Source organism: Sturnus vulgaris, chromosome 2 (assembly GCF_052056855.1).
Source record: "Sturnus vulgaris isolate bStuVul1 chromosome 2, bStuVul1.hap1, whole genome shotgun sequence".
Taxonomy (NCBI): domain Eukaryota; kingdom Metazoa; phylum Chordata; class Aves; order Passeriformes; family Sturnidae; genus Sturnus; species Sturnus vulgaris.
Genome location: NC_142244.1, coordinates 89,702,864 through 89,728,526, shown reverse-complemented (window position 1 = coordinate 89,728,526; position 25,663 = coordinate 89,702,864). Strand labels below are relative to the sequence as shown.

The 25,663-nt window shown below is 44.1% G+C and overlaps 2 protein-coding genes across 5 annotated transcripts in view; one reads left to right on the top strand and one right to left on the bottom strand.

Annotated features, from left to right (window-relative positions):
• MAP4K4 (mitogen-activated protein kinase kinase kinase kinase 4) overlaps positions 1-25,476 on the bottom strand; it is a 163,740-nt gene extending 138,264 nt beyond the window's left edge. For all 4 annotated transcript variants that reach the window (XM_014893092.2, XM_014893150.2, XM_014893159.2 and 1 more), the window contains exons 1-2: positions 25,030-25,476; positions 24,607-24,672 (exon numbers count right to left, since the gene is read on the bottom strand). In XM_014893092.2, the coding sequence (XP_014748578.2) occupies positions 24,607-24,672; positions 25,030-25,086 (123 nt within the window). In that variant the 5' untranslated portion in view covers positions 25,087-25,476. The remainder of the gene's footprint in view (positions 1-24,606; positions 24,673-25,029) is intronic.
• RFX8 (regulatory factor X8) overlaps positions 25,321-25,663 on the top strand; it is a gene marked incomplete at its 5' end in the record, with an annotated part of 73,828 nt that continues 73,485 nt past the window's right edge. Inside the window, one exon of the mRNA XM_088159338.1 lies at positions 25,321-25,443. Within this exon, the coding sequence (XP_088015464.1) occupies positions 25,321-25,443 (123 nt within the window). The remainder of the gene's footprint in view (positions 25,444-25,663) is intronic.

The following is a 25,663-nucleotide window of genomic DNA, read 5'->3' as shown; positions in this document are numbered from 1 at the left end:
GTGGGTCAACACACTTTATCCATGACTCCCATTAAGGGACAATGCATATTACAAAAATAGCTACATTTAAATAAGCACGGTTTTGTAACATTATGCAGTGAAGCTCCAATATAACCTGGTTTATTTTTGCTAGCCTGGATAGAAGAGACAGGTTATAATTACATTAAAAAACCTCTTCCTTAGCCTTGATAGAGACCTAAAGAAGATAAGCCTTGTCGACATTTGGGCTTTGTGCTCTGGTTTTCTGTTTTGATTCTGACATAATTTAAGGCAGAAATGTGTATCACGGCACTTAAGCCAACCCATAATTCATGGCAGCATCCAGAGCTGATTAGTCCTGTTGTATAATCAGGTCTCCTTGATATATCAGGGGACTGCTGTTCATGCAGGAGGAACTTACTGTGCCACTTTCACTGTGAGCTCTATTAGATGGATCCTTTTTAGTCTTTTATCAGCCTGATCAAGCCTCGCATAAAGCTAGTGATTGATACAGGAACTAAAAATGAATACACACAGACAAATGTCCAAGGGACAGCTGTCATAGCACCATACTTTGAAGGGAGGACATTGATTTGGAAGTCCTGATTATAAAGACACTATCAACCTGACAGAGCAGTCAGCGTTATCCTTTTTGTATGTTAACATGCATGATTTATATTATTCTGATGTGCAGTACACACACAGTTCTCTCATACACTAAAAAATTCATGGTACCGACACAGAGGAGACCAATCAACAACATGGTTATGAGAGCTCTTAGAAGCTGCATGAAATGCCCGAATAGGAATATTCTGCATGGGGCTTTAAAACACTAATTCCACATCTCTGCATTACGTCCACCCTTCTCTTCATCTTCCTTTTGTTGTCTTACCTCTTGAGTCAAAATTAGCACGGCACGTGATTTCAACATTCAAACCCTGGTTAAGACTTAGCTCAGCATTTTAAGCAAAGAGAACAATACCAAAAAGCAGATCACAAGCCCCAAGACCATTCCAGCAAGCTTCTATTTGCTTTTTACTATTTTTCTAGCCCATGTGTGTGTGCCACCCCTAGGAAAAAAGAAAATAAAAAAAAACCCACAACCATTTTTCTGGGGTCATTTTTGAAATTTTGTAAAAAAAAAAAACTGTTGAGCAGAGATAGAGAGATAGGTAAATATTTTTTAAAGATAAAGCAAGAATGAAGTGTACAGCAGCACAGCATCACTCTGCTGAAAAATTCCACTCTGTGCATCACAGTACTTCAGTGCTATCACACTGGACCTGATCTCATAAGGACAATCATGTGCCAGCAAATGGTTCTCTGTCCCAGTCCTCACCTTTCTGAATAAAACATTTAAATATAAGATCAAGCCCAGAGCTCAGCTCCCAAGTGAAGATGTAACAGCAGCTGAAAGTCACTCAGCTTTAGTGCTGAGCTCAGTATAGCAAAATTTCAGAACAGATGAAATAAAAGGAGTCACAACCACCTGAAACAATTTTTGACCCTCCTTTAGTCCATATTCCCGACTTAATGATTTGGGGACAAACAAAGCATCACTGAAAAAGGCTCCACAATGACAAGCACCAGCCTCTAGGAAAACAGTTACAAAGCTTTCTCCCAGTTTGCCATCCTTCATTTCTGTTTAAGTTGATTAGATCTGTGATTTGGGAGTGGGAAGAATCCAAAATGAAAAGGCAAATGCTAGGCTCCAGGTCAGGATTAACCTCAATGCAGCACTGCAAAATAAAGGAGCTAGTTTCTAAAGTAGCAATGTCCTTTGGAGCAGGCTGTTTAAAATCACTGACTGGTATTTCAGCTTCCTCATTAAGAGGAAAAAAGAAACAAAGTAACATTTCAACACAGGGAAAGTAGAGAAACCTAATTAATAGTTACCACGCTGATCCTTGAGTCTGTGAGAAGAAATGTTCTTCTCTTAGCTGACAGGACAAACACAGTTTGTATTTACAAACCACCGGGTCCTACAGGCCTGACAAGGGAAGGAGCTTTCTGCTCCCATCAAGGACAGTTTTTACAGAAGTATTCGACTCCCTCTGCTCCTCAGTCTGTCACTGGGGTAAAACTGGTGCCAAGAGGCACTCTTCATGTCAGCCTGCCCTCCCCTCCCACCCCTCAGCAGTACTGAGGCACTCTGCTTTTCTTGGAAGTACACTGCTGGAAGGGGGCTGAAGTAGGTGACAGCATCCCCACCTCTCCTCTTCCAAGTGGAAGAACTGTCAGTAACAACCAACTCCATCCTCTCTTCACCTGAGCAGTATTTCAACATTCTTACATGCGCAGACATGGAACTTTTTAGGAGATACTCCACATGATGATGTGCCACACAAAGCCATATACATTGTATCACCTCCTTCCCAAACCAATCAGACTTTATTCACACAAGTATTAAAATTTCAGAAAGAGAGCAGGACCAAATCAATCAAGACTTTCCTACATCACAGTAGCTGGAGTAGGGGGAAGAAGATAAAGAGATCACAACCCAAAGGAAGAAGTTGCATGCCAACTCCCTACTAGCCAAGTGCTCTTGTTAACACACTACAGAATTGTCAGCATTCCCTGTATCTGTTGAGCGCTCACACCACTGGTCTTCTGTTGGGAAATTCCACCTAGACTTCACAGTTCATCAAACCAATGACTACTATGCTTTCCATGCCCACATTAACATCAGTAGACACAGAGAGGTGAACTCTGATGAGCAAGAAGAACCAATATCCTGCTTTCCAGTTCTCCTTTTTTCATCTGTGTTTTCCAGGCCCACTCCCAGCAACAGTAGTCCTCTTCAAAAGTGGAAGAAATCCCCTGCACAAGCAGAAGAAACTAACGGGCAACATGTTTTGCAGCCCAGGCCCAGGAAGCCCACAGAACTCTTGGAGCAGGGCATGTGGTACAGCAAATTATAAACTGTGGACTGTGGACCCAATAAACTCAGGATCATAGTCCACAGAGGCCTGGCTGTGACCTTAAAAATTAATTTAATGAGTAATTCAACCTTGACCGGTTGTGCACCCAACATGTGAACTTGGCACAACGTGTTCAAAGCAGTTACAGGATGACTGTTATCAAGATGAAAGTGGCACCACCAGACTCTGCCTATAAGCAAAGGCAAAAATCACCTTATACAGTTATCATTTATTATGGCTGTTATAGATGAAAGTTAAACGTGCCGATCACACTTCCAGGCAGCAAAGCACAAAGAAAGAAATTATTTGCAAGGACCACCACAAAAAACCCCTACAAAACCAAAAAAATCCAAACCAAACAAAGAAACCCAAACCAATTCATATTGATGCATATATCTGCATTAATGTAAAGAAAAAAAACCCTTACTCTCTAAGGCACCAGTCAAATGTTGAGCAAACAGCTGGGCATTGTATTTTGAAAGTAGGTTGGGCAAGCGTGCTAAATTGACAGGGACTCTGTGGTAGGATGCTGTGCTTCTTAGGGGTATCCTTATGAGGTTGGGTTGACATTGCCTTCTCAGAGGAAAGGAGAGCTTGCTTGAGCAATTTGCCTAATGCTGAATCTATTTTAAGAGCAGTGACCCAGATCTTAGTTTTGTCAGCAAATGATTTGTATAACAGAGATGAATTGACAAGGAGTTGAACCGGCATTGGGCAACACCAAGGTGCTGACGAGAACTGGCCCAGGCAGGTGATGGATGAAGACAGCAGCAACAGACTCTCCCACCTGAGCTTAAGCTTTCAAACCTGCAGTCAGCCAGAGGGTCACCCTCACTGGCTATGTGACCATGACCCTATGACCCATATTCATGCTGAGAGCAGATTTCCATGGCTCCATAGCAGCAGAACCCCCTTAAAACACATCTGGTCTCAGAGCAAGGAGCAGTGAGCTGCAGCCCTTCAGCAGAAGTTTCACTAGAGCTGGGCACACAGCAAACACATCCTCTACTCAGCCATACACAACACACCCTTCCCTGATGTCTCCTGAAAAATGAGGATCTGGTCTATACCTGTCTCTGTGCAAAGCAGGGGGTCAGAGGGAAAGGGCCAAGCCTGTACCCACAGGCAAACTGCTCGCTCAGCTGCACTTTGGGGGTCTGAGTCACTCCATCCCACTCACTGCTGGAAAACGCTGCAGAGACTAAGGAGACAGATAGTCTTGACAAGTATCCCTAGACACCCACCTGATCTTAAACATGCTTTTTATTACCGGTGATTAACAGGCAACCAAGCACTTGGCAAATCTGGAGGGGAGAGACTTGACAGAGGCCCTGAGGCTGAGAGAAAAAAAGGAAGGTTGCTAGTGGGCAGCTGGACAAGACCAAGCTACTCAGGTGGCTTGTATTATATTTCTTGTCTGGGAAGGTCTTTTGTTTTAGCTGTCTCCAGCATTTCTTACATACCTATAACATTATGGAAAACAGACTGAAGAAAGATTAATGTCTCAAGTATTAAATATTCTGAAGGATGGAAAACGCAAACTGAGAGACCAAGAAACTACCATTAGCAGAGGGGGGAAAATTAAGTCACAGAAAACATCTCCAGAAAGGGTCTCTCAAAAGGCAAATAGCTGCAGACCTGGTCAAAATAAGGAGAAATGGGGAAAGACCACCTAACACCAGCCTGCACCCCTAGCTGGGTAAAATAATTTTTTAACAGTCCTGCTTTGCATAGGAATGTATTCATTACTCATGACAAAATACCATAATTGCTCACACAGAATCAGCACTTTTCCCTTAAAAAAAAAAAAAAAATCTGTGTTCTTGTTAGGAAAGATATCCGTACTGTGAATAAGCAAATCAAGTTCTCTCTGGAGTTGATTAATTTTTTTTTCTTATCCTCTGCAGTCCAGAGTCTGTAGGCCCCAAGAACATGAGTGATAAAGCAGAAGCAAGAATAGGCTGCCTGAAACAGCTACAAACAACTGCTCAAGCCTGGGTTAGCAGGGTTCTTTCCTCCTTGACCTCCCTCCTCTCCATTCAGTGTTTTGAGAACACCAGTGCACTGGCTGATAGAAATTACACAGGGGCACAAAGCAGCTGCATGCAGCTACTCAGCAGAAATCACCTGTGCCCATGGCTCTCTGACAAGACAAGTTTATCCAAAGAGTGGGAATACAATGCAGGGGGTAGGTAAGAAGTCTGGGCTGTGCCCAGCTGGGAGCTGGGGGAGGAAGAAAGCAAACAGGCACAGGGGCTAGTGGCACCTACATACTTACAGCACATAGATGGGCAAATACACTTCAAATATAACTCAACAAGAGAGGAAGATGCAGACTCCTGCTCTAGAATGCATAGGGAGAATTAAGCTTTCTCCAGCTCAAAAAAAAAAAAAAACAAACCAAACCAAACCAACCAACCAAACAAATCCCTACATATTTTCTGATAAAATAATTATTTTTTTTTTTTTTTTTTTTTTTTAGATAGGAGGAGAAAATGCTTCCCCACCACTCCTCATTCCCCATCCCACCATGCCTGGAAGAACTGGCTGCTAACAATCCTATAGGAAACTGCTGCCAACAGGAGAAAAAGAAAGGGTTCATTACAAGGAAATACATATGTTTGCACTTTTAATAATAGATTTTTAATAAGGTATAGGAAATAGCGATAAAACTAACCTTATGATAATACAACAAAGTTAACCAAGTATTTCTGAAGCAACAAATTTCAAGACCAGAGCTTTCTGGACCTCCCAGAGTTGAAAATGTAGCCTTATGGCCAGCTCCACAGGGATCACTCTGCCCATCAACAGGATGTGGCTACGAATGATTATACCCAAGTGCTCATTTCAAGACGGAAAAGGATCACAATGAAAAAAAAAGATGTCAGAATCCTGCAGACTTAAAAAATCAGAAGTAATTAAAACCACGCAGAACTCAAGGCTACTAGAGATTTATCAAATATTTAATACAGAAAGCCCTGAAGCGTATTGCTGTCAACTGAGCTTGAGAGAAATGTGCTCCTTTCCCAGCATACAACTTAATCTGTTCCCAGGATGCATTTCTTTACTCAATAATTTCAGTTTAAACAGAAATGAACTGTGGATGTATATTTTAGCTAAATTACTGCCTTTCTTTAAACAGACCCTGAGTAAAAGGGGCATTAACCCCCTCTCCATACTGTGTGCTCAGTGTTCCTTATCAGCAAGATGAAGTAGTATCTTTCCAAAGCATGTCCTTTAATCCTTCTGGTGCCTAAATGTGAAGCCCCACCAGTACAATGCCCTCAGAGTGGGACATGTGTGGCATGTCCACACGGCTCTAATCTTCAATCAATTCCAGCAGAGAGAGCATGAAACGCAGCCAGTTAAATTCAGCAGAGCAGGACTAACAAGATCCATGTCCGAGGGCAAGAGCCAAACACTTCAAGGGGTCAGGTTGGAAATATGCTGCAATTTCAACTCTTCCCAAGAACCGATGCTGCTTTCAGCAATTCCTGTATGGCACAGGTACAGGACCAATCACTGGAAGGAAAAAGTGATTCCCAAGTACTTGAGCACCTATATTATTAATGAATTTGCCATATAAGAGCAATTAACAATGATTAGAGTCCTTTGCCTACCCAGTACATTACAGAGGTCAGCACCAAGCCCATCTGCAAGGACTATTCGCTTTTTTTCATCCAGCAAAACTTCAAGAAACACAGTGTCCTAAAGTAACCACAGAGCAGCCTGTATCTTCCTTTACTGCCTTTTCAGCCTGCTAGTACCACACAACACCCCATGTGAACAGCCTTCCCCTGGAACCACTGCAGCTCCTCAGTAAATCAATCTTTGTCCAGATGGTGGTCTCAGCAGAAACTGCTCTAAGTACCTTCTAATACCTAAAAAACCAGACTTGACTCAATCCTTCCACAACTGTCACCTCCTTGGAGATCAAGGGGGGGACTGAGGTGGCGGGGGGGGCAGAGAGGAGGGAATCTTAAAAAACAGATGCAATTATGGTTTTCCTGGGGGAAAAAGGCTATGTGAGTACATTCAAAACTGCAGATATCCAAGTGAGAGAGTTTTGACCTTTATAATTTGTTGCCTGCTGCTACCAGGGAAACCACTGCATTACTATCCAGCACCTGAAAGACTGAATACAGCAGTTTCTTCACCCTCCATTGCTCACTGTATGGCACAAGGCTGTAGACACCCTTACACACTTTTCAATTCATCCATGAGGTGAAAAAACTCTGAATAGATAACTAATTTTACTTCATCTGGTAAACCTGACAGGCTGGGAAACTGAGTATAATAAGCCTGCCATGTGTCCCTGCTCTCCCATCCACTCTGTACCCAAGAAGGACAAGAAAAGCAGTTCCTGGGCAGCAGAGTCTGAATCAAAGCAAAGGTGTGGACGGCTCCCAAGTGGAGAGCATCATTCCTATGCATGGAGTGGATCACTCCAAATACATCTGGGAAAGAGAAGCACGACCAGCAAGGAAAACTGTGACTAAGCTCCAGGCTCCAAAGGCAGTAACTCCACATTTAAAGCTTCCCCCATCAAATGCTATTATCATCTAGACAAATTAAATGGACCATTTCTTAAGGCCATGATGCCCACACAGTCTCAGGGGACAATCACACAGGCTAGCCCACAGAGCCAGAGACAGGATGTGGTGATGGTTCATGTGGAAGCTCCAAGCCAAGCTAATGAAGGCAGACCCACAGAGACAACCTGCTCTCCTCCCTCCATTCTCCCACTTCCTCTTTAACAGCTGCCTAACACCTACTGCCTTATACACTGCCATTCAGCACTTACAGAGCCACTAGGCACCTCCTTGCACCTAGAAGCCCAAGAAACAAAAGGTCACGCATATTATATGTCCTACAGCGAACTGCACTGGGCATCCAAACATCACAATACACTTCGAAAAGGCAGAAGTGTTGCAATAAAGAAGTCAAAGCAGGATGTCAGGGGGTGACAGTGCTCTCCAGGATGGCAGCGCTGGTAATTTACTTTGCAGAAGGAGAAAATTTTCGTAAAGGCTGTTAAAAATTCGTTGTAACAAAATTTAAACCAGTCTTTTTTCTTTCATGTTTCTGATAGAATGTCTTTTTACCTGCCACACCCAATCTCAAAGTAAGAATCAGCTAAACTACAGTTTATCCAACTCAACACTGCATTTTCCTCTCCTGAATAAAATTAACAGCCACCCCCAGTTTAAAAAAAGATTTCTTAATCTAACAGCTGCATCAGAACCAGCACTGAAATGCCTTGAGAGTTTCTGCTTAAACCCACACTTTGAAAAGTCATGATGGAGTTCATTTTCATAAATCTGAAGAGAGAAGAAAGTGAAATGCTTTGCGAGAATTTGTTCTGCATAAGTATAAGAAAGGTTCCCTCTGGAAATGCTTTTTGCAGCATCATAGAAAGAAAGAGTATGAAGCCATTCTCTTTTTTAAAGAGCAAGCTGATTTTCAGAGGTTGTGTTTTAGGCTTAAAGGGGCAGTTCAGAGACAAGATGGTGCTTCAGTTCTGTTTTTCACAGTAAGAGTTTCCCAGAACTTGATAATACACGTGGTCCCAAATAGGTATCCACACATTAGTTAAAGCCTTTGTTTTGTTTCTACTCTGTACCAACACTTGCATGGAGTAGTTTTATTAAAATAACAAAAACAAAACAAAAATTCTAACGAAGTCCACTCGATAACTTATTAGAAGGCAGTATTTTAGCAATGACTGCAAGCAGAGCAGAGCAGAATTGGCTACTGGCTAGCCCAGAGGTGGGCTGCTCTTGGATTAAATAAAGGTCAGAATATGAAAGCAAGCCCTGTAGTCAAGGAGAGGTGCTTGCATCAGAAGGATGAGCTGAGACAATACTTGAATTGTCACCAACTCCTTTTTGAACAAATCTGAAGCAGATTTAACATTGTTTTGCCATGGCAAGCAGAGAGTACAGGCTGGGGTTTGACACTGCACTGTTTGGGCAGGGTGGTGGTGCCTGTCTTGGGAGCACCAAACCATCACACCTCTCCCCTGTTTGGTGCCCTTTTGTCCTTCCCATACCAAAAGCTGGTCGTGCCCCATTTCTTCCCTCCTCCCCACCAAGAGAGAAACAAAGGGCGGCAGTCTCTAATGGCTCCAGACCAAGAGATCTGGGGCTTGGTTTATTACATGCTTAACAGAGCACTGAATTACTGGTGGTTATTGCCTAGTTTAACTGCTTTCCTTAAAAGAGAAGCATGAGCAAACAAGCATGTATCATGAAAAAGCCCCTATTCAGACAGGAGCTGACAAGAGAAAAAGCATCCAGGGTTTATGACTGTTTACTACTAGTTTTGCATTCAGGCACCAGCTGAAGTCACAGCAAATGCAAAGAAATCCCCACCTAAAGTCTACCACCTCCTTAGGGGGCTTGTCTAGCCCTGGATTTACCTCCCGAGGTTAGCACACACTAAGTACCTGAGGCTTTAAACCACACCAACTTAGCATGTGTCAAGGGCAGCATGCCTTGTCTAGACAAAGACTTTCGATGCACTTTAGTGAGCAGATCCAAATCTCACATCTTCAATCTCAGTGGAGACAGAAGCCTTGAAGGAGTGCAGAGAGCATCCCTTCTCAGAGCTCCTCCGACTGATGGGGAACACCCGAACTTCAGAAAATGGTACCATCCTTTTTCTCTGACAGACTAGGGTAAAAAAAAATACCCATTGGAGCAGAAGCCAGATCTGCAAGCAGGGGTAACATGAAGGTTGGGCACACACCTTCCCAACGACCAATAATGAGGGGGTTTAACTGAGAAGCAGGGGGAAGGAAAAGAGCAAACAGGCGCTCTCACTCCCATTTACCTAGTCATCTGTTTTTTCATGAAACTTGTAAGGATTTCAGACCCAAAACCCAAATCAAAACACAGCTGAAGTCAGCCCTCAGGTTGAAAAAGTGTTGAGGGCAGAATGAAATGGACAAAAAGGCTTTATTTCTTCATAAACCCAGTGTAAAAAGAGACCACCAAAAGAAAAAATCTAAAGAAGGTACAGAATGCATGTGGAGCAACATATTAATGTAAAAACAAATATACCTCATCCATCTTGTCAGAACTACAGCCAATATACCAGACATCATGTGGATTTAACCATATCTTCTCTATTCGTTAGTTACTTTTAGAAGAAAAAAAGAAAAAGCCTGAGACAAGCCCAGAGGAAGAAATGTTAAGGATAACGAGTATAGAGTTTAGAGGAAGGGAGACTAGCAGGAGGAATTCACCCACATCAGATGAGTATGAACGAAGACAGTAAGGACAAAACAAACCACACAAAAGGAAAGAAACCTGCCACCGCTAAGGAAAAGGGCAAAATTACAAAATTCATTATACAAGAAAAGATTAAAGAATAAGTCAAAGAAGTTAAGGACCTGAGGCACTTCCGAAAAGTGTTATTTCTAGAAAGAATACTTCTTTCTCTCAAGTCTGACACGTGAACATTGTCTCAAACCAAAAATGTGCCAGCCTTTGCCCACACAGCTCTAACCACAAACACCAGAGCCAGGCTGACACTCAGTTCAATTCCTCTGACTTCAGCAGACAGGGTCTGTTCCTGGACAGTCAAAGTAGTTCTAGCTTTACCAAAAAAAAAAAAAATCTAAGCTAAACCAACATGCACCTAAATTCTGCACAGGGATTGCTTCTATTATGCTCTTATTCCACCACATTTCTTCATCTCTCGAATAACATTTACATCTCTTAAATTATGAGCATACAGGTGGTTTCATAATCTGTTAAGGTTTGCATTCCTGCTGGCCTAAGACAGCAATGATGTTCAAAGCATTTCCCTCAAAACATTCAAACCATGAAATCCCGTATTTGTTGAAGAAAAGTTTGGCTCGGGTGCTCACAAGCCTTTCTGCCATCATGCAGAACAGAACTGTTCCTGAAATGAGGTGGTTTTGCTGATGGCTGTGATTCAGACACAAGTCCCTAGTCATTTCAGCATGTTGTTTTTATCATCTTTCAAAGCTGTCCATAGTCACTATTAAAAGAAACTCACAAAATCCAGCACAGGAGAGGCAAACTCCATCTCTGCCTTTCAAAGAAACTCAGGACTGAGCATCTTTGGAATAACCCTGTCCGAGTCTTGGAAAGAGCAGCATCTCAAGGCCAGGTTATAAACATATCTCTCAGGGAAACGCTCTGTACTGCTGCTGGGTGCACACAATCTGACAGGAGAAAAAGGAATGGCCTTTGAAGATGGACAAGCTATTAAAATTTTACTAGGTGAAATGTTTACTGAAATAAATCTAAATCTTTTCCACTCTTGGTTATTATCGTAACACATACGGTAACTGACACACAGTTAAAGGAGCTTTAAACCAAGAAAAACACAACCCAAACTTTTCAGCTAACCTTGACAAAAAGACAGGTTTTGGTAAATTTCAGCAACACAAGTGGCTTTGTGATATTCCCCATTTACTGGGCACCTCTCACTCTCAGAAATGAGCACCATCTCTGAGCAGAGGAGGTGAGAAGAGGCACTGCCAAGTCAGCAGCATCCACCACCACTGAGAGATCCACAAGCAGCCAAGGCTCAGCAGACACAACTGCCACCCCAGAGGTACCATACCACCCACACCCTCTTCGGTGGGTTTTCATCTACATGTGCCATTTCACAAAAGCCAACAGCTGAGACAATGGCACCCACAAAAAGAATTCTTAAAGAAGAAGGAAGAGGATTTGGGATTCTTCCCTTAAGAAGAATCTCCTCTTTTCCTAAGCATAGGGATCCTACAGGGTGAACAGATTTTAGCAGTAACAAAATACTTTAATACTCAAGTCTAATGGCTTTCTTTCCAAACTCACAAGGATCTATAAACGACTTTGATGCCATCTTTATGGATTTGAAATGCTGTTCACATTTCTTTTTCCCATCTTCTCCTATCTGAGTTACAGAGAAAGATTAAAATCCACATTACAGTGCTACTGGGTCAAGAGATTCTCCAGCAATTCCAGGTATCTCCAAGACCCAGTGCTTTCAGCACAGCTCGGAATCCTGTAAGCCAGCATGATCCCTCTCCCTGCAGGAATAAAGCAACCAGATACCACCCAAGGTGTTCCATCTGTCTGCCTAACCTTCCCTTCTCCTTTCTGCAATAGGAAATTCCTCTGATGGGGAGCACAAAATAAAACCTTCCCCTTTCCCACACAGCCAAATGCAACCATAGCATACGTATACAAAACATGCTTTCTTACAACACCAGCACACACTGACGACACACTCTGTTATCAAAGAGCTTAGAGGTGCAGAGCAGCAGCAGAAGAGGACACTCCAAAGCCAGCCCTGATCACAGCAAGGACTTGATCTGTGAACAGTGGCACTGTCAATGACAGTGGTTTCATTGCCCATTTCTCTCATCCTTTCCCAAAGCCCAGCACAAGCACTGCCACAACTCTTGGTCCATGAGGAGGAACCTCCAAATTCAGCAATAAGCCAAAAGAAGTCTTCTCAGTAACAAATATATCTTTATTCCTGAAGGAGAAACTAGAGCACTCTTCTATTACACCTCAGAGGAAACCTAAGGAAAGGTAGCATTACTCAGAACTGATTTAGTGCCTCAAGCCATTCAGAAGACCATAAAGCCACTGACAGACAAGACAAGCAACTCATTCACAAGGGCTCTTTGATCTTAAATACAAATAAAATTAGGTCAATATTAAAGATTTTCATTCCTTGCCATATAAGATTGCAAAAAGGCTAAGAAAAGCTTTTCTCATTCCTTCTTTTAACACTCAAGTTATTTAGCAAGTAACATTTCTTTCACATGACTTGAAACGTTTTCTCCATATTCACTTTCAATCGCCCCAGAACTTAACTCTTGGTGAAAACACACAGGGAGAGCTGTACAGAGTGTTCTCCATAGTCACCAAAGACAAGTCAGATCAGAGAATTTCAGTGTGCTCCACATGGGGGAAAAGAAGAGCAAAGTACAGTTTTCACAACACTTAGATTAAAAACAAAAAAGAAAAAAAAAAAACAAAAAAAGAAAAAAAAATTTCATTTATTTGTTATGCAAAGCATTCCAGTGATTTTTAAGAGATGAAGATGAGAAAGCCTGTGCTGTCACTATTAATAGGCTGACATTCTTTCTTCCCCCACAAGACCACACCAGAAACACAGGCGAAGGCGACAAGTTAAGGGAGCCTGGAGTCATGCCAGCTCTTCCAAACCTCAACTCTGCAGCACAGGGACTACTCCAAACAGACCCCAGGACAAGCTCTCATATCCCAGACTCGCCCATAGTTCCCAATGATGCATCTTTTGTTCCTTGTACTGAGAAAGTACATCATTAACTTCATCTGCTGAAATAGCAGTGGTTGACAGGATAAACTAAGGATATAGCATCACCCTGCATTTTCGATTTAACACACTTAGCTGTGTTAGGGTACCTTTAAAATTTTATTTATTTGCTTTCTAAAGCAACCAAGAGCTCTCATATGCAGCAGAAGGCCCCTGAAGCTATCACTGTAATATGATATCTGCTCATAAATGTCAATATACCAATTTTAAAGGTATTAAAGCTGCTGTTTAGTCATGGTAAAATAACCTAATACCTTCCTCACCTCCGTTACAGACAGCAATATATTTAAATGTGAGCAATGCAGTTCAGGCCTTTCTGCAAAAGACAGTTAAGCAAAAACCTCACCAACTGCAGGCCAGCACATAATTCCACACAAATACAAATAAAACAAGCAGGGGTACCATGAGACTCACTCTATGAGATCCACCCACCTAGTCACCCAAGGATATTTAGACCCCTTCTCTGGGCAGTTTTTAAGAGACCACAAAGTCAGCAAGCAAAATCTTCCCTCTCTTTGGCATGGGTAAGCATGAAAACGGATCCCAGCCAGTTCTAAGGCAAAAGAAGGGATCTCTCTTGATTAAAGCACATAATTACTCTAAGTTCAGAGGTTTAGACTGTACCTCTCTCATGTATTTCCTGGGTGTCTGGGAATAAATTACATCAGTTCCCAATCGTACTTCCCTCCCACCTCCTCACTCTGAAGTAAAGCACAGTGGATAACGTGAGTATCAGAGAAGCACATGAGAGTTCCACTTCCTTCTGTGCTTATACAGCAGATTACCATGCAACTGAAAGCTCAGTTTAACAAATGGTGCAGAATCTGAAACTTCAATTACTTCAGGAATGTCCACTGTAGCTGCTGAAGGAATACCCAGGATATTGTCTCAAAAAAACCCAAGCATTAATTAGAGAAGAGATACTTGGATTTACAACAGGTCAAGATTTAAACACAAGACTCACAACCAGACAAAATTCTACTACAGATAGGAAGAAGCAATACAACAACACAGGTGAGAAAAATAAATAAGAACCCAAACAGGTTTGATGGGAAAGGACACCTTACAGAGAAGCACACATTTGAAAAAAAACAGCTTGAACATCAAGTACTTAATTACAACCCTTATCAACATAATCAAAAAGCTAAAGTACCTCTATAATTCTCACCTAACAAACAGTAACCTAGATTAAATGCATTTTCTAGAGATGTATAATCTACGTGAACAGGAAAGACCCCAGTGCTTACTGCTGAAGCACGGAGAGGAGACACAGGGCACTGACTGCTTTTCACACTGATAGATTTATTTCTGCAAAATTTTTGAGGGATCTGACTGAGAAAAACTGTCTCATATAAGTTACCATATTTCATAAAAGAGTGCAGAGAATCCTAACTGAGAGCAAGCATATTCACCTCTTGGTACATGCAAAAACAGGCCACTTACGAGGGTTTTTTTTGAGAAAATGTATGTTTCCCTTCCATGATGGGCAAGTGAGTTTTACACGTCACTCACTTTCATATAGTCACTTACAAAGGCATCTTCACTCTTACTATATATCCCACAAACAACATGGACTGCAAGAGCTGCTACATGCATAGTTTAGAGTGGGGTGAACCTATCCAATCTTAGACATTCAGAAGACATAAAACTGAGACTTTCATCAAAAGTTCCCATTTTAACTAACAGACAAAGACTCAGGTAAAGAGCAATTTATCTCATCCTATGGTAGTTATCTCCAGAGGCCATTCCCCTGTCCTATTTCTCTCCACAGAGTCCAAAAGCACATAGCTCAGATCAGACAGCAAAAGGACAGTAAGCAGCCCACTTAAGCATCTTCAAAAGTACCAAGCCCGTTGCACAAAAACAAGCTTGAGCATCTGTGTGTAAAAGCAGCTCTCACTACAAAATGCATTTTTCAACCATCAGGCCACCATAATATAACCTGAGATACACAGCACTATCAGTTTTTTGGGAAGCACAGAACAAATTTAATTAGGGCTTCCAGTCAGCAAATACCTCATCATTATTTGAAAACTCTGCTGCACCAGTTCCCCCAAGAATTATTTTGATTATTGCAGTAGCTCATGGTAGTGGACTACAGCATTTTGATTTTCTTTCTGTACCCCTATCTGTAAGGGTTTATAACTCAACTACAAGCATTCCCTCTCGACAACAGCCTTGTAAGATGGGTATAGCTGTGCTTCCTTTTAAATTTTCTACTGATTTTCCTTCGGGAATCACAAAAATAAAGAAAAATAATGAACCAAAACAACATTGGGGGATCTCTGACTCTTAAGATACATAAACCCAAGCAGGGCATAGAATGCTTTATGATAGCATATTAAGACCCATAGATCTTAACCATTTCTTTTCTGCATTTGAAAACAAAACAACCCAATACCATTAGACAGATGAAAGTTTAGGGAGCAAGTTTTGAGACAGGTTTATTTTGTTTTGAGCCTAGAGTTTAAATTAGAATCATGAACTTTTGCCCACTGTCATTCCCTACAGCTACTCTCTCTCAGTCCTGGGAAGCTCACGAAACTGCCAGAGCTTAACTGAAATGGTTGTATTTTTAAGACTTCGATTTTTAACAGTGCCAGTCCCAGAGTGTATCAGCTTTGAGGTAAACCAGCAAGAGTAAACCATTGCCTTGGCAATACACAGGAAGTTAATAAAGCAGATTTGATGCAACTGATTATTCTGAGCTGCTGCCATTCTTTTACCTACCTAAGTAACACTTTGCCATTTCACCTCTGTTCTCTGGTGAAGTTTCCCAGTGCAGGAACTACAGCAAACAACTCCATACCATGAACTGGCACAACAGTAGAAGATGTAACCCAACTACTTACACATAAAACCTGCATGACTTTCAGAGCCCTAAAATATCCAGTGAAACTAAGGGAATTCCATGGATAGACGAAGTGAAAGGAAAAGCTGTTTTGGGGGTTAAGACATCAGAGTGAGTAGTCAAAGACACAGCAGAGGGACGTCACGGACAGATGTGTGGACATGCATTTCCATGAGCAGAGTGGACTAGAAGGAAAACCTTCGGAAGCAAGTACAGAGTGGAGCAGCACCACACCTCCAAAGCTGCAAATCTACGGTGCCCAGAGGGATCTCTTAGGACTGTCTCAACCAGGGTGGTGACAAGAGCACTAGGCAAGTGGACCTCACCAGCAGCCCCAGAGCACTGGGGTGCTCAAGGCACACAGGGGCAGGGGAGGAAGCAGACAAATGTTGGTAGCACACCACCAACAGCCCCAGCAGCCACATCCTGACCACAGCCCACAGCAGACCTTCTCCAGGGGTAGCACTACCTTGCTCCAGGGAGAGAGTGGCCACAGTTCATGTGGCTCCTTCAGCCACAGGTGCAAAGCCGTAAGTCACTGCAATCCCTGCACGGAGAGGAGCTGTTATCAATGCACCACGGGACAGCTCCAAAGGGAGGTGACAGAGACATACTAGATAAGCCCTACAATACCAGTATAACTGCATCCATGTTAGGAGGTTTACCACGTTAGCTGTTTCATTGCTAGACAGGCCAATCAAGACCTGTTGGCACTTGCAGTGTCCTATTTGTACAGTGATAATGACAGCCACAGTGCCAGAGCAACCCAGGGAGGTGTGGCTCCAGTGGGAAAAAAACATTTTGCCAGGAGCATGAAACAATCTCCCAGAAAAAACATCCTTTATTTTGGCACACGGTCACAACACAGTTAGGTGGGCTAAGGGAGGTCTCCTCAGCCTGGGCCATGCTGAAATCAGCACAAAAACCTGTGTCAATGACCACTCCCCTGGTGTGCATAAACCCAAAGCCTGGCTGACTAGTGAGCTGCCATGGCTAAAAGCTAATCTCTTTCCTAATATATATATATATATATATATTATAAATTATATGTGCTAACATGTTTCAACTAACAACTAAGGTGCCCCTTACTTTTTCTTATATTAAGCACTTCCCTGACTCCACACTACTTTTTCTTCCCCACAACTATGAACAGTCCTCTAATTCATTCTTTACATTTAAGCCATGTTCTCCTTCATCTTCCGATTTCCTCTGTAAATTCAGCTTCAGTAGATTGCTTCTCTCTGAACTGTTCTACTGTCTCTTCTTAACTCCAAATCTTCCCATAGATTTCATCCTTCATTTGCAACTACAATGCAAGGTCAAGCAGGAGGCCATAGAAGAACCTCTGGGAGATGTCAACATCCTTCATGCCCATAGAGTTGACCTGCACAGGGCATTAGTGATAGGACTTAGTTACACCAATTTTTATGTAAAGTGGAGAGAAGCCTACTCCATCCATACCTCTGACTTTTATGTGCCTCTGAAGTGCATATCCTCTGAAAGGGTGAGCATCTTCACTCCCCAGTCTCTGTGATTTCATCCTTCTTTAGTGGTGCTTTTCACAGATTTCCCAATCGGCAGCAAATTAAAAGCAACACCACTGAGGTCAAACTGTAATTATTCATTACACTCAGAACAGCAGATTTCACTCTGCTGCAGGACAGCAAAGCCTGGGAGAGCAGGGGAGTGCTTTGCTGGCAATACTATCAAATCTCCAGTCAGTATTTGCTCCTCTTTCAAAAAGCTGCTCTGCCTTTTTCTAACACTGAAATAGATACCACACGAGTTAGGACTACAGGGCCCCATGGCCACCTTGGAGGAGATACATCAGGCCTTGCTCAGGACATGACAGGGGACCAGGAATGAGGCTTAGGTGGAGGTATCATGAGCTTCAGAACACTGGCCATTCAGCAGTACTCCACAGCTTTTAACTAGTGTCATATTTTTTGTGCCTCTGTGAAAGTGTTTCACAACGCATCCAAGGCAGAAAATACACTTTGGAAATAATATCGAGATGCAATGTCAAAATCCCCAAGCTCTCTACAATCAAAGCTGTCTCAAGGTTCCCAAGAGGTAGGCACAAATGTGGGCTTTTTCCTCCTCCTTCCCAGAGATGCCTGATTTTAGAGCCAACAGTATTTTTTCTTTAGCCCATGCTAACCTGAGAAATAATCAGGGACCCATAATGTTACAAACATGAAGTATTTGATAAGAGAAGTCTTGTGCAAAGCTATGAGATCCCCTCCCAAATCCATCTCTCATTCAAGCAAGCTGAATTCTTTCCACCACCTTCTGTGGGCTGAGACCTAAAATAAGGATGCAGATAAGGATCTTGCTGTAACTTTGACTACAGTCAAGCTCACATTGTGCAAGTCAATGCTGTTGAGCTTAAACATCAACGTCATCCAAAGCCTGGTGGAGCCAGAGTGTAGAGTCAGAAACGTAAAATGGAAAAACAAAAATACCACTTTCCTCCACAGAAAACAGATCTCAGGAGGGCAGGTATACAACGTACTGAGCTAAAATCGCTCTTACAACAGCAAGTACCACTTGAAAAGATGACTAGAACATAATGTGTATATACAAACACATACTAGACCACATGAGAAAAGTTAGCTAGCATTGTAGTCCAAAAATTTATACTAAAAAATGTATATGCTGAAGGCAAGGAAATGCAAAGGGTGAGCACCTCTTACAATGCTGCATTGCCTTTGGGGACGTTCCTCAACATCATTCCCCTGGGTGGGAGGTGCAGACCTGCCATCATCACAGAGACCAAAAGAAGGATTTCTGCACTATCAGGCCAAGGCTCTGGTGCTTGGAAGTTAGACATGTCACCAAACTACATGACATTTCTAGGAGAGAATAAAAACTAAGGAATAGAAGGTGTACATTCCTGGTTTTCTCCTTTCTTCATTATCTCAAAATGACTAAGAACCCCTACTCCAGGCCTTACAGATAAAGTTCACCTTCCTCATGCCTGGTGCAAGAAGAACTTGATGGGGAAAAAACCATCCACCCATACAAGCCCAGGGAAACGACCCCTACCATTGCCAAGGGGGAAGAGAACCCACACATGCAAAAAGCAAGGAGAGAGTACCAGATTATTTCAACTGAAATTTTATCCACACCAGTGGAAATATCTTCCTATAGAAAGCTGAAAAAAATTTACAGGAGTCAGCACAAAACCCTGGGCTGGATCTTGTTACATCCATCACCTTGAAGCCCTGCACACACCCAAGTCCCAGAGAGCTGCGACTCTTCTAATTAGTTCAGAATAAGGAGTCCCTGTCTCAGGAGTTTACAAAACCTCCACATTTTGCAAACAGACAGATGGGACTGGGAGAGGAAGAACAAGAGGGACATGTGGTTACCCATAACTGGCACATTGCTTTCTTTACTCTTTTTTTTTTTTAATAAAAATAAATATCAGTAATCCCCACTGGCCACCTGCCTAGCTTTTGTATATTTAATTAAAAAGGATTTGGGAGAACTGGTCAAAAGTTCAGTCAGTTTAGGGGAGGACAGGAGAGTAAACATCTAGCTGCAGGACCCAAAGAAATACCAATATTCCAGCCACTGCCTGGTCCTTCACGATTTCTAAAACAGCAAAGTCTCACTTTGCAACACAATCCACAAAAAAATCAGAGGAGTAAGGGAAGAAGTGCAATTTGTACTTAAGAGCTGGTCTGGACCAGTTCCTGAAAGCCAGTGATCTCACTGATCCCCAGTACAGTTTGTCTTTATAGTGATAAGACTGGAATTGTATTCATGTTTAACAAAATCATTTGAATCCACAATGATGTCCCTTTAGCAGTGAGAGAAACAAAGGGGAGAGAGAGTGGAAAAAACACCCTTAACTGAGTTACCAGAGAATATCAACAACTGTCCTATCTTCCTACCCCCCATAACACAGTCACCTTGTAAGATAGAAAGTCCATTAAGACAAAAATAGGGTATCCTTAGCGTGGGAAAACATTTAGCCAAGTTTTAATTTACTTTCAAATCAGCATTTAAACGATCACATCTTACATCACTTCCTTTTACGAGCCAGCAGTTAGACAATACACATCATTTACATGCATTTTTGGAAGGCTGCAACATAGATCAACAAAAGAAGCCTTCACTATGAATTAACTATTACAAGACTCCTAGAAAGTCACTCCAGCCTGCGTTGAGGCAATTAGGAGTATCACCCCTAATTCTCATCTTTCTGGTGCACTCCTGTTTTGCCTCCAAACTACTACAAATACATCTTTCTACCCAAGTCATTGCTGCCACAAGAGAATTACGATGTCTGTGAGATGCAACAGCACACTCACAATGGTTAAAGTGTCAGATGTCTTTAAAAACATATATACACAACAAAAGAGAAAGTGACTGAGCAAGCTAATGTAGTTCACTCTCAATAGCAAAATTACAAAGTTTTATGCCTCTATGAATGATCAGATGATAGAGATTTTAAAATTTCAAAAGTATTGAACAATTGCCTTTAGGTCACAGGTAACTTTTGCATTAAAAAAAAAAAAAAAAAAAAAAAAACAGAAGGGAAGCAAACACCCAGTTAAAGACCTTATCTTGAGACAAATTCCAGGAGTGTTCTTATTTGGTGCAATCCAAACTTCACATTAAGTTTACTGCTGGATGTGAAAAACTAAAATCTAACCGCAGCAATGCTAAAAATGCTTCTCCCACTACTTGCAAAACATCAAACAAAGCCCTTAAGGCAGCCGATCACTCGGTGAGCCGGCTACAAGTCCCAGCTACACGGCGGCGGGAGCGGGCTGGCTCAGGAGGGACGGAGAGGGGCAGCACATCCGTGCGCCTCCCCATCCGCAGCACAGCCCGGCGGCGGGCCCGGAGAGCCCCGCTGGGGCCAGCAGCAGCCCCGGTGCGGCCAGCAGCAGCCCGGCCCGTGCCGGTGCGGGTCCCGGCCCTGCCCGGCGGGGCCCAGCGGCGCTGGCACGGGCGGGGGCGCGGCCCGGGGCTCCCCGCCCGCCGTGGGCACAGGCGCGGCCCAGGCCGGCCCGCACACGCCGCTCGGCTCCCGCCAGCTGATACCGGCCTACCCAAGGGAAATTTCTCCCTCCCAACTCCTGCACTGGCCGGGGACTCCTTAGAAGTGCCAGACCGACCGACCCAGGGGGTTCTGCGGCCGGTCCTTCCCGCCTCGGCTCGGAGGGAACGCTGCCGGCCCTACTCGGCAGCGTTTAACCCTTTGCTTTCTCTCTACGTGGTGCAACTTCCACGCCATGGCTCTCGGTTTTCGAACGAACTACGAAAAGGAAAACAACTCTCATTGCCCAGAATTTCCGAGCAGCAGTAGAGAAGCTCTGCTTGGTCCCAGGACGAATGAGCCAATCCCCGCTGCCCCTTCCCCTTTGCTGGGCAAAGGCTTCCCCAAAATACCCCTTTCTTTTACCTACCCAGGGCTGGGGAACCTCCTTCCCTCCACCAATTAATTCACCACTGTGTAACACACACGGGGCTTCTTCACACAAGAGAGGTGTAAGCAAGGTTTTGAAGATGAAAACCATAAAAACTCTACAGATTTCAGAATCATAGAACTGTTTGGGTTGGAAGTGTTTGAACCCCTTTGTCATAGACGAAACTTTCCACTAGACCAGGCTGCACAAAGCCCCATCCAGCCCAGCCTTGAACACCTACAGGGATGGTGTATCCACAAGTTCTCTGGGCAACTTGTTCCTGTGCCTCACCACCCTCACAGTAAAGGATTTCTTCCCAATACCTCATCTAAACCTACTCTCAGTTTAAAGCCATTACCCCAATTCAAGCATAGCAACATAAAACTTAGTATTTTTACCACTTCACCACCGAGGTCCCAGGCCCACAGTAACATTCCACCTAAGACAACCCATTTAACGCATAAAATGCGGGACTAACTCCACTTGCATTTAGGTGCCAAACATCCAAGGGCTGCCTTCACATTTCATACATGTATAAACATCTATACACCTACATATACCTAAATAAATAGCTAAGGTAGAACTAGCTACAGAAATATCGCTAGCCACATAGATGAGCTATTTCCAGCTAGCTCAGCTACGGCAAAGGAGGAGAAAAACAGGGCTGTTTTCTGCTTTTCAACAGGTTGGCACAGTCCCCTTGCCACCGCTGCTGGAAAGCTGACTCCCCGGCCAGGCAAGCGACCTTGGGCATCACCGGCGGGTGCATGAGCTAGACAAAGAGATAACGTCATGCCCTCCCCGCTCGCTCCGTGTCCTCCCCGCAGTGGCAGGTAGCCAGCCAATCCCGCTCCCGGGTGACATCATCGCTGATGCCTGCACACGGATGTGGAAGTACATCAAACTACATCTCCGAGCCCGGCTCCTCAAAAGCAACCAGCACCCCGCCTCCCCGCTCCCCTGAGATGCCAGGCCGCTTGGAAGGGAAATAAAACCATCCAGGAAGAGGGATTTCAAGAAGTGGTTGCCGGGTAGGAGGAAAGCGGAAGGCAACAAGCAAACAGAGCGTAAACACGTTTTCCCCTCGGTTATGCAGTTCCTATGAAAGCCCTCAAAACATACACGTACAGTCTCATCTTTGGGTGTCCCTAGAGCATTTTTCCTAGCAAAAAAAAAGTGGCCAAGAAAAGTTAAATACTATTGCAACAACTTTTTTTAATGTTTTTTTTTTTACATAACTTCATTAGTTTAAAAAGAAATATGTTTATTGCAGCAAGGAAGTTTTTTGGTTTGGTATTATTTGTTTACATACAGCTCTGTTAGGTGTCCACATTATCAGTGTATGTACACAAATGTGGGCAAATGCCTAGGAAGAAGCAGTGCCAACCCAAACTTAAACACCTGTCAATCCATTACTATCTAGCAGGCTCTACAGCAAGAAAGGAGACTGCCTGTTGCTCCCCATTATCACAGTGACACCGATGCCCTTAGACATCAGGTGTTCAACTCTTCTGAGACAATAAATGCATGTGCTCAGTTTCACTTCTAATGCTAACTACTCTGGGAGAGCTCTACCTTACTTAAAGAAAACGAAATTTAAAATTTCTATTGTCAAGACTGTTAAACTAAGGAGAACTTTGCTCATTAATTCGAAAGCATTAACAAGTACACTGAGAAACAATGCACTAAATTGCAACAATTAACAGGAGAGTTTCAAGTCACACATTCACACCCTATTAATTTTTTTTTTTTAATAAGGGTTCAGATGATGCAAGCTCTGGGAGCAAATGATTACAGAAAAAAATTGTGTCGTTTCAAATGACAGAAAAAATTAAATTGTCGAGGTTGCGTCAAAGTGCAGCTTTTTACTCATCTTCCCCCTCTCCTATGGCCTTTTGAGCCACATTGTTTTTTCCAGCTTTATACCAACATCAGCAGCCCGGCTATTCCAGCTCAAGTCTTAAAAAGCAACTAATACACTGCGCAGGCAGACTAATTCTCCATCAGGAAAGCTGAGGTTCATGCCCTCAAAACAAACTGGCATGTGTTTCATTTGCAGAAGAGGCACCAAAGCGCTTGATTTAGTTACTGGAGCTGCAAGCAGCAGTATCTTGCCATCAGGGAAACTCACCAATTACACTCCCTTGTTTATAAGCAAAAAGGAAAACAAAACAAAACAACAACAAAAAAGCAACCAAAAAACCAAACAAGCAGCTAAGCATCTTAATCTCTCTCTTTCCCTCTCCAAATGCATCTTGTACTTCTACAGTTTAAGGCCAGAGCCTCCAATCTTTAGCCAAGTATTAAGTCTGTGCGAATAATTAGTCATCCTGGTAGCTAGCACTCACTGCAAAGTCATGCAAGCTTAAGATTTGTTTGTTCCACTGACTGCACACTAAAGGGGAAAAAAAGAAAAAAAAGAAAGAAAGTAGGCTAGTTTCACACCCACATGGGCACTCTGATTTCTAGTTTTTAAAGTCATACACTTGTCAAACAGGTTATTCTGGGAATTCTGATTTTCACAAAATAAGCTTCTCTACTTAGGTCACTTATTATTGTCACTCTGCACCCCTTATCTCTGCACAGCCCATCAGATGCACTCGCCCCCAACTCCATAGCTTCAACACTCTGAAGGTTTTCCAACAAGGAAGCCGGGTGACAATTTTAATTAAGGCCAATGTCTTTGTCTAAAGTCACTGCAGCAGCAGCAACTTCCATAAGGATTTCCAGCAGCAAAGCTGAATAAGCCTATGGACGTGCTTGTATAACCCAGCCAGACTCTGACAGCGTCCACTTGGTTTGGTCGTTTCTCTGGAGGGAGCACAGAGAAGAATAAGGACAATAAAGGCGTATTTCATCATTACAGGACGGGTACTTGGGAGAGTAATTTGTAGCCATCTGAAAAAGCAGAAGCCGAGAGGCTGACAAACTTGACAAGGCCAGCAACAATGACAAGGGCAACACTTCTACCACCCCTCACTGCTCCGGGTGCCAGTGCGGGTGGCTCGCCTTCAGCCGTGTGCTCAGCCCGGCGCAGGCAGCGGGTACCCTCTGCAAAATCGGCAACAATAAAAGGAGAAGAAATTCTGACACAAACCTTGTAGACTTGCCCGTACGTGCCATTGCCAACCACTTCCACCAGTTCAAAAATCCCAGCGGGGTCCTAAGGGGAGGAAGGGGCAGAAGGGGCGGGGGAGGAAAGGGGAGAAGAGAAGCGGGGTTACATTTTTGTTCAGGCGATGGCTGCTGGCAGAGCCTAGCCAGCGAACCCGGCTGCTGGCGGCGTGCAGCTGTTGCGCCCTGTTTTTCCACGCACATGCCAATACATGCAAACAAAGGAAAAGCAGCCCAGGGCCCGGTCCCCCCGCCCGCCCCCGCGGGAGGGCTCCCCCCATGCAGCCACGGCTCCCCGCGCCCCGGCACCGGCCCCGGGCCCGGCCGCTCCCACCCCACCGGCCCCGCAGCCCCGGCAAGGGGCGCGCCGGCCCCAGGGGGCCCCCGCCCCGGCCCCGGCACTCACCCGCAGGGAGGAAAGGTCGATATCCACCAGACTTTTTGCAGGAGAATCGTTCGCCATTTTCCCGTCTCTTCTTTTTTTTTCCTTTAATTTTTTTTTTCTTCTCTGTTAAATAATAGCGAGGCCGCTCCCCCCTCCCTGGAGCAGCTGTGAATTGCGAGGAGCTCCGCTCCTCTCCTCCCTTCCGCCCTTCCCTTCTTCACTCCAGCCCCGCCGGGTTGAAACTCTTCAGCATTGGGAGGGGTTGGCGGGGGGGATGATGGATAGATAGATGGATGGTGGGAGGAGGGGGGAAAGGGAGGTGAAGGAAGGGAAGGAGGAAGGAGAAGGGGTGCTGCGGTTCGTCCGTCCGTCCGTCTCCCCGCGCTGTGGTGCGGGGCTGGATCCCCCCGAGGATCCCGGTCGGTGGGTGAGCGGGTGAGTCGGTGGGTGCCCGCGCGTCCCCGGCGGCAGCGGGCTCACACCATGTCGCGGCGGCGGCGGCAGGAGCGGCGCCGGTGCCGGCAGCCTTTGGCAGCCTCACGATACGCCCCGCACCCGGGCATGGCACGGCACGGCTCGGCCCGGCCGGCGGCGCTCACGCCGGGAGCCGGCAGTGGCAGCCGCGGCCCCGCTCTCGCATGGGGGGGCGGCTCAC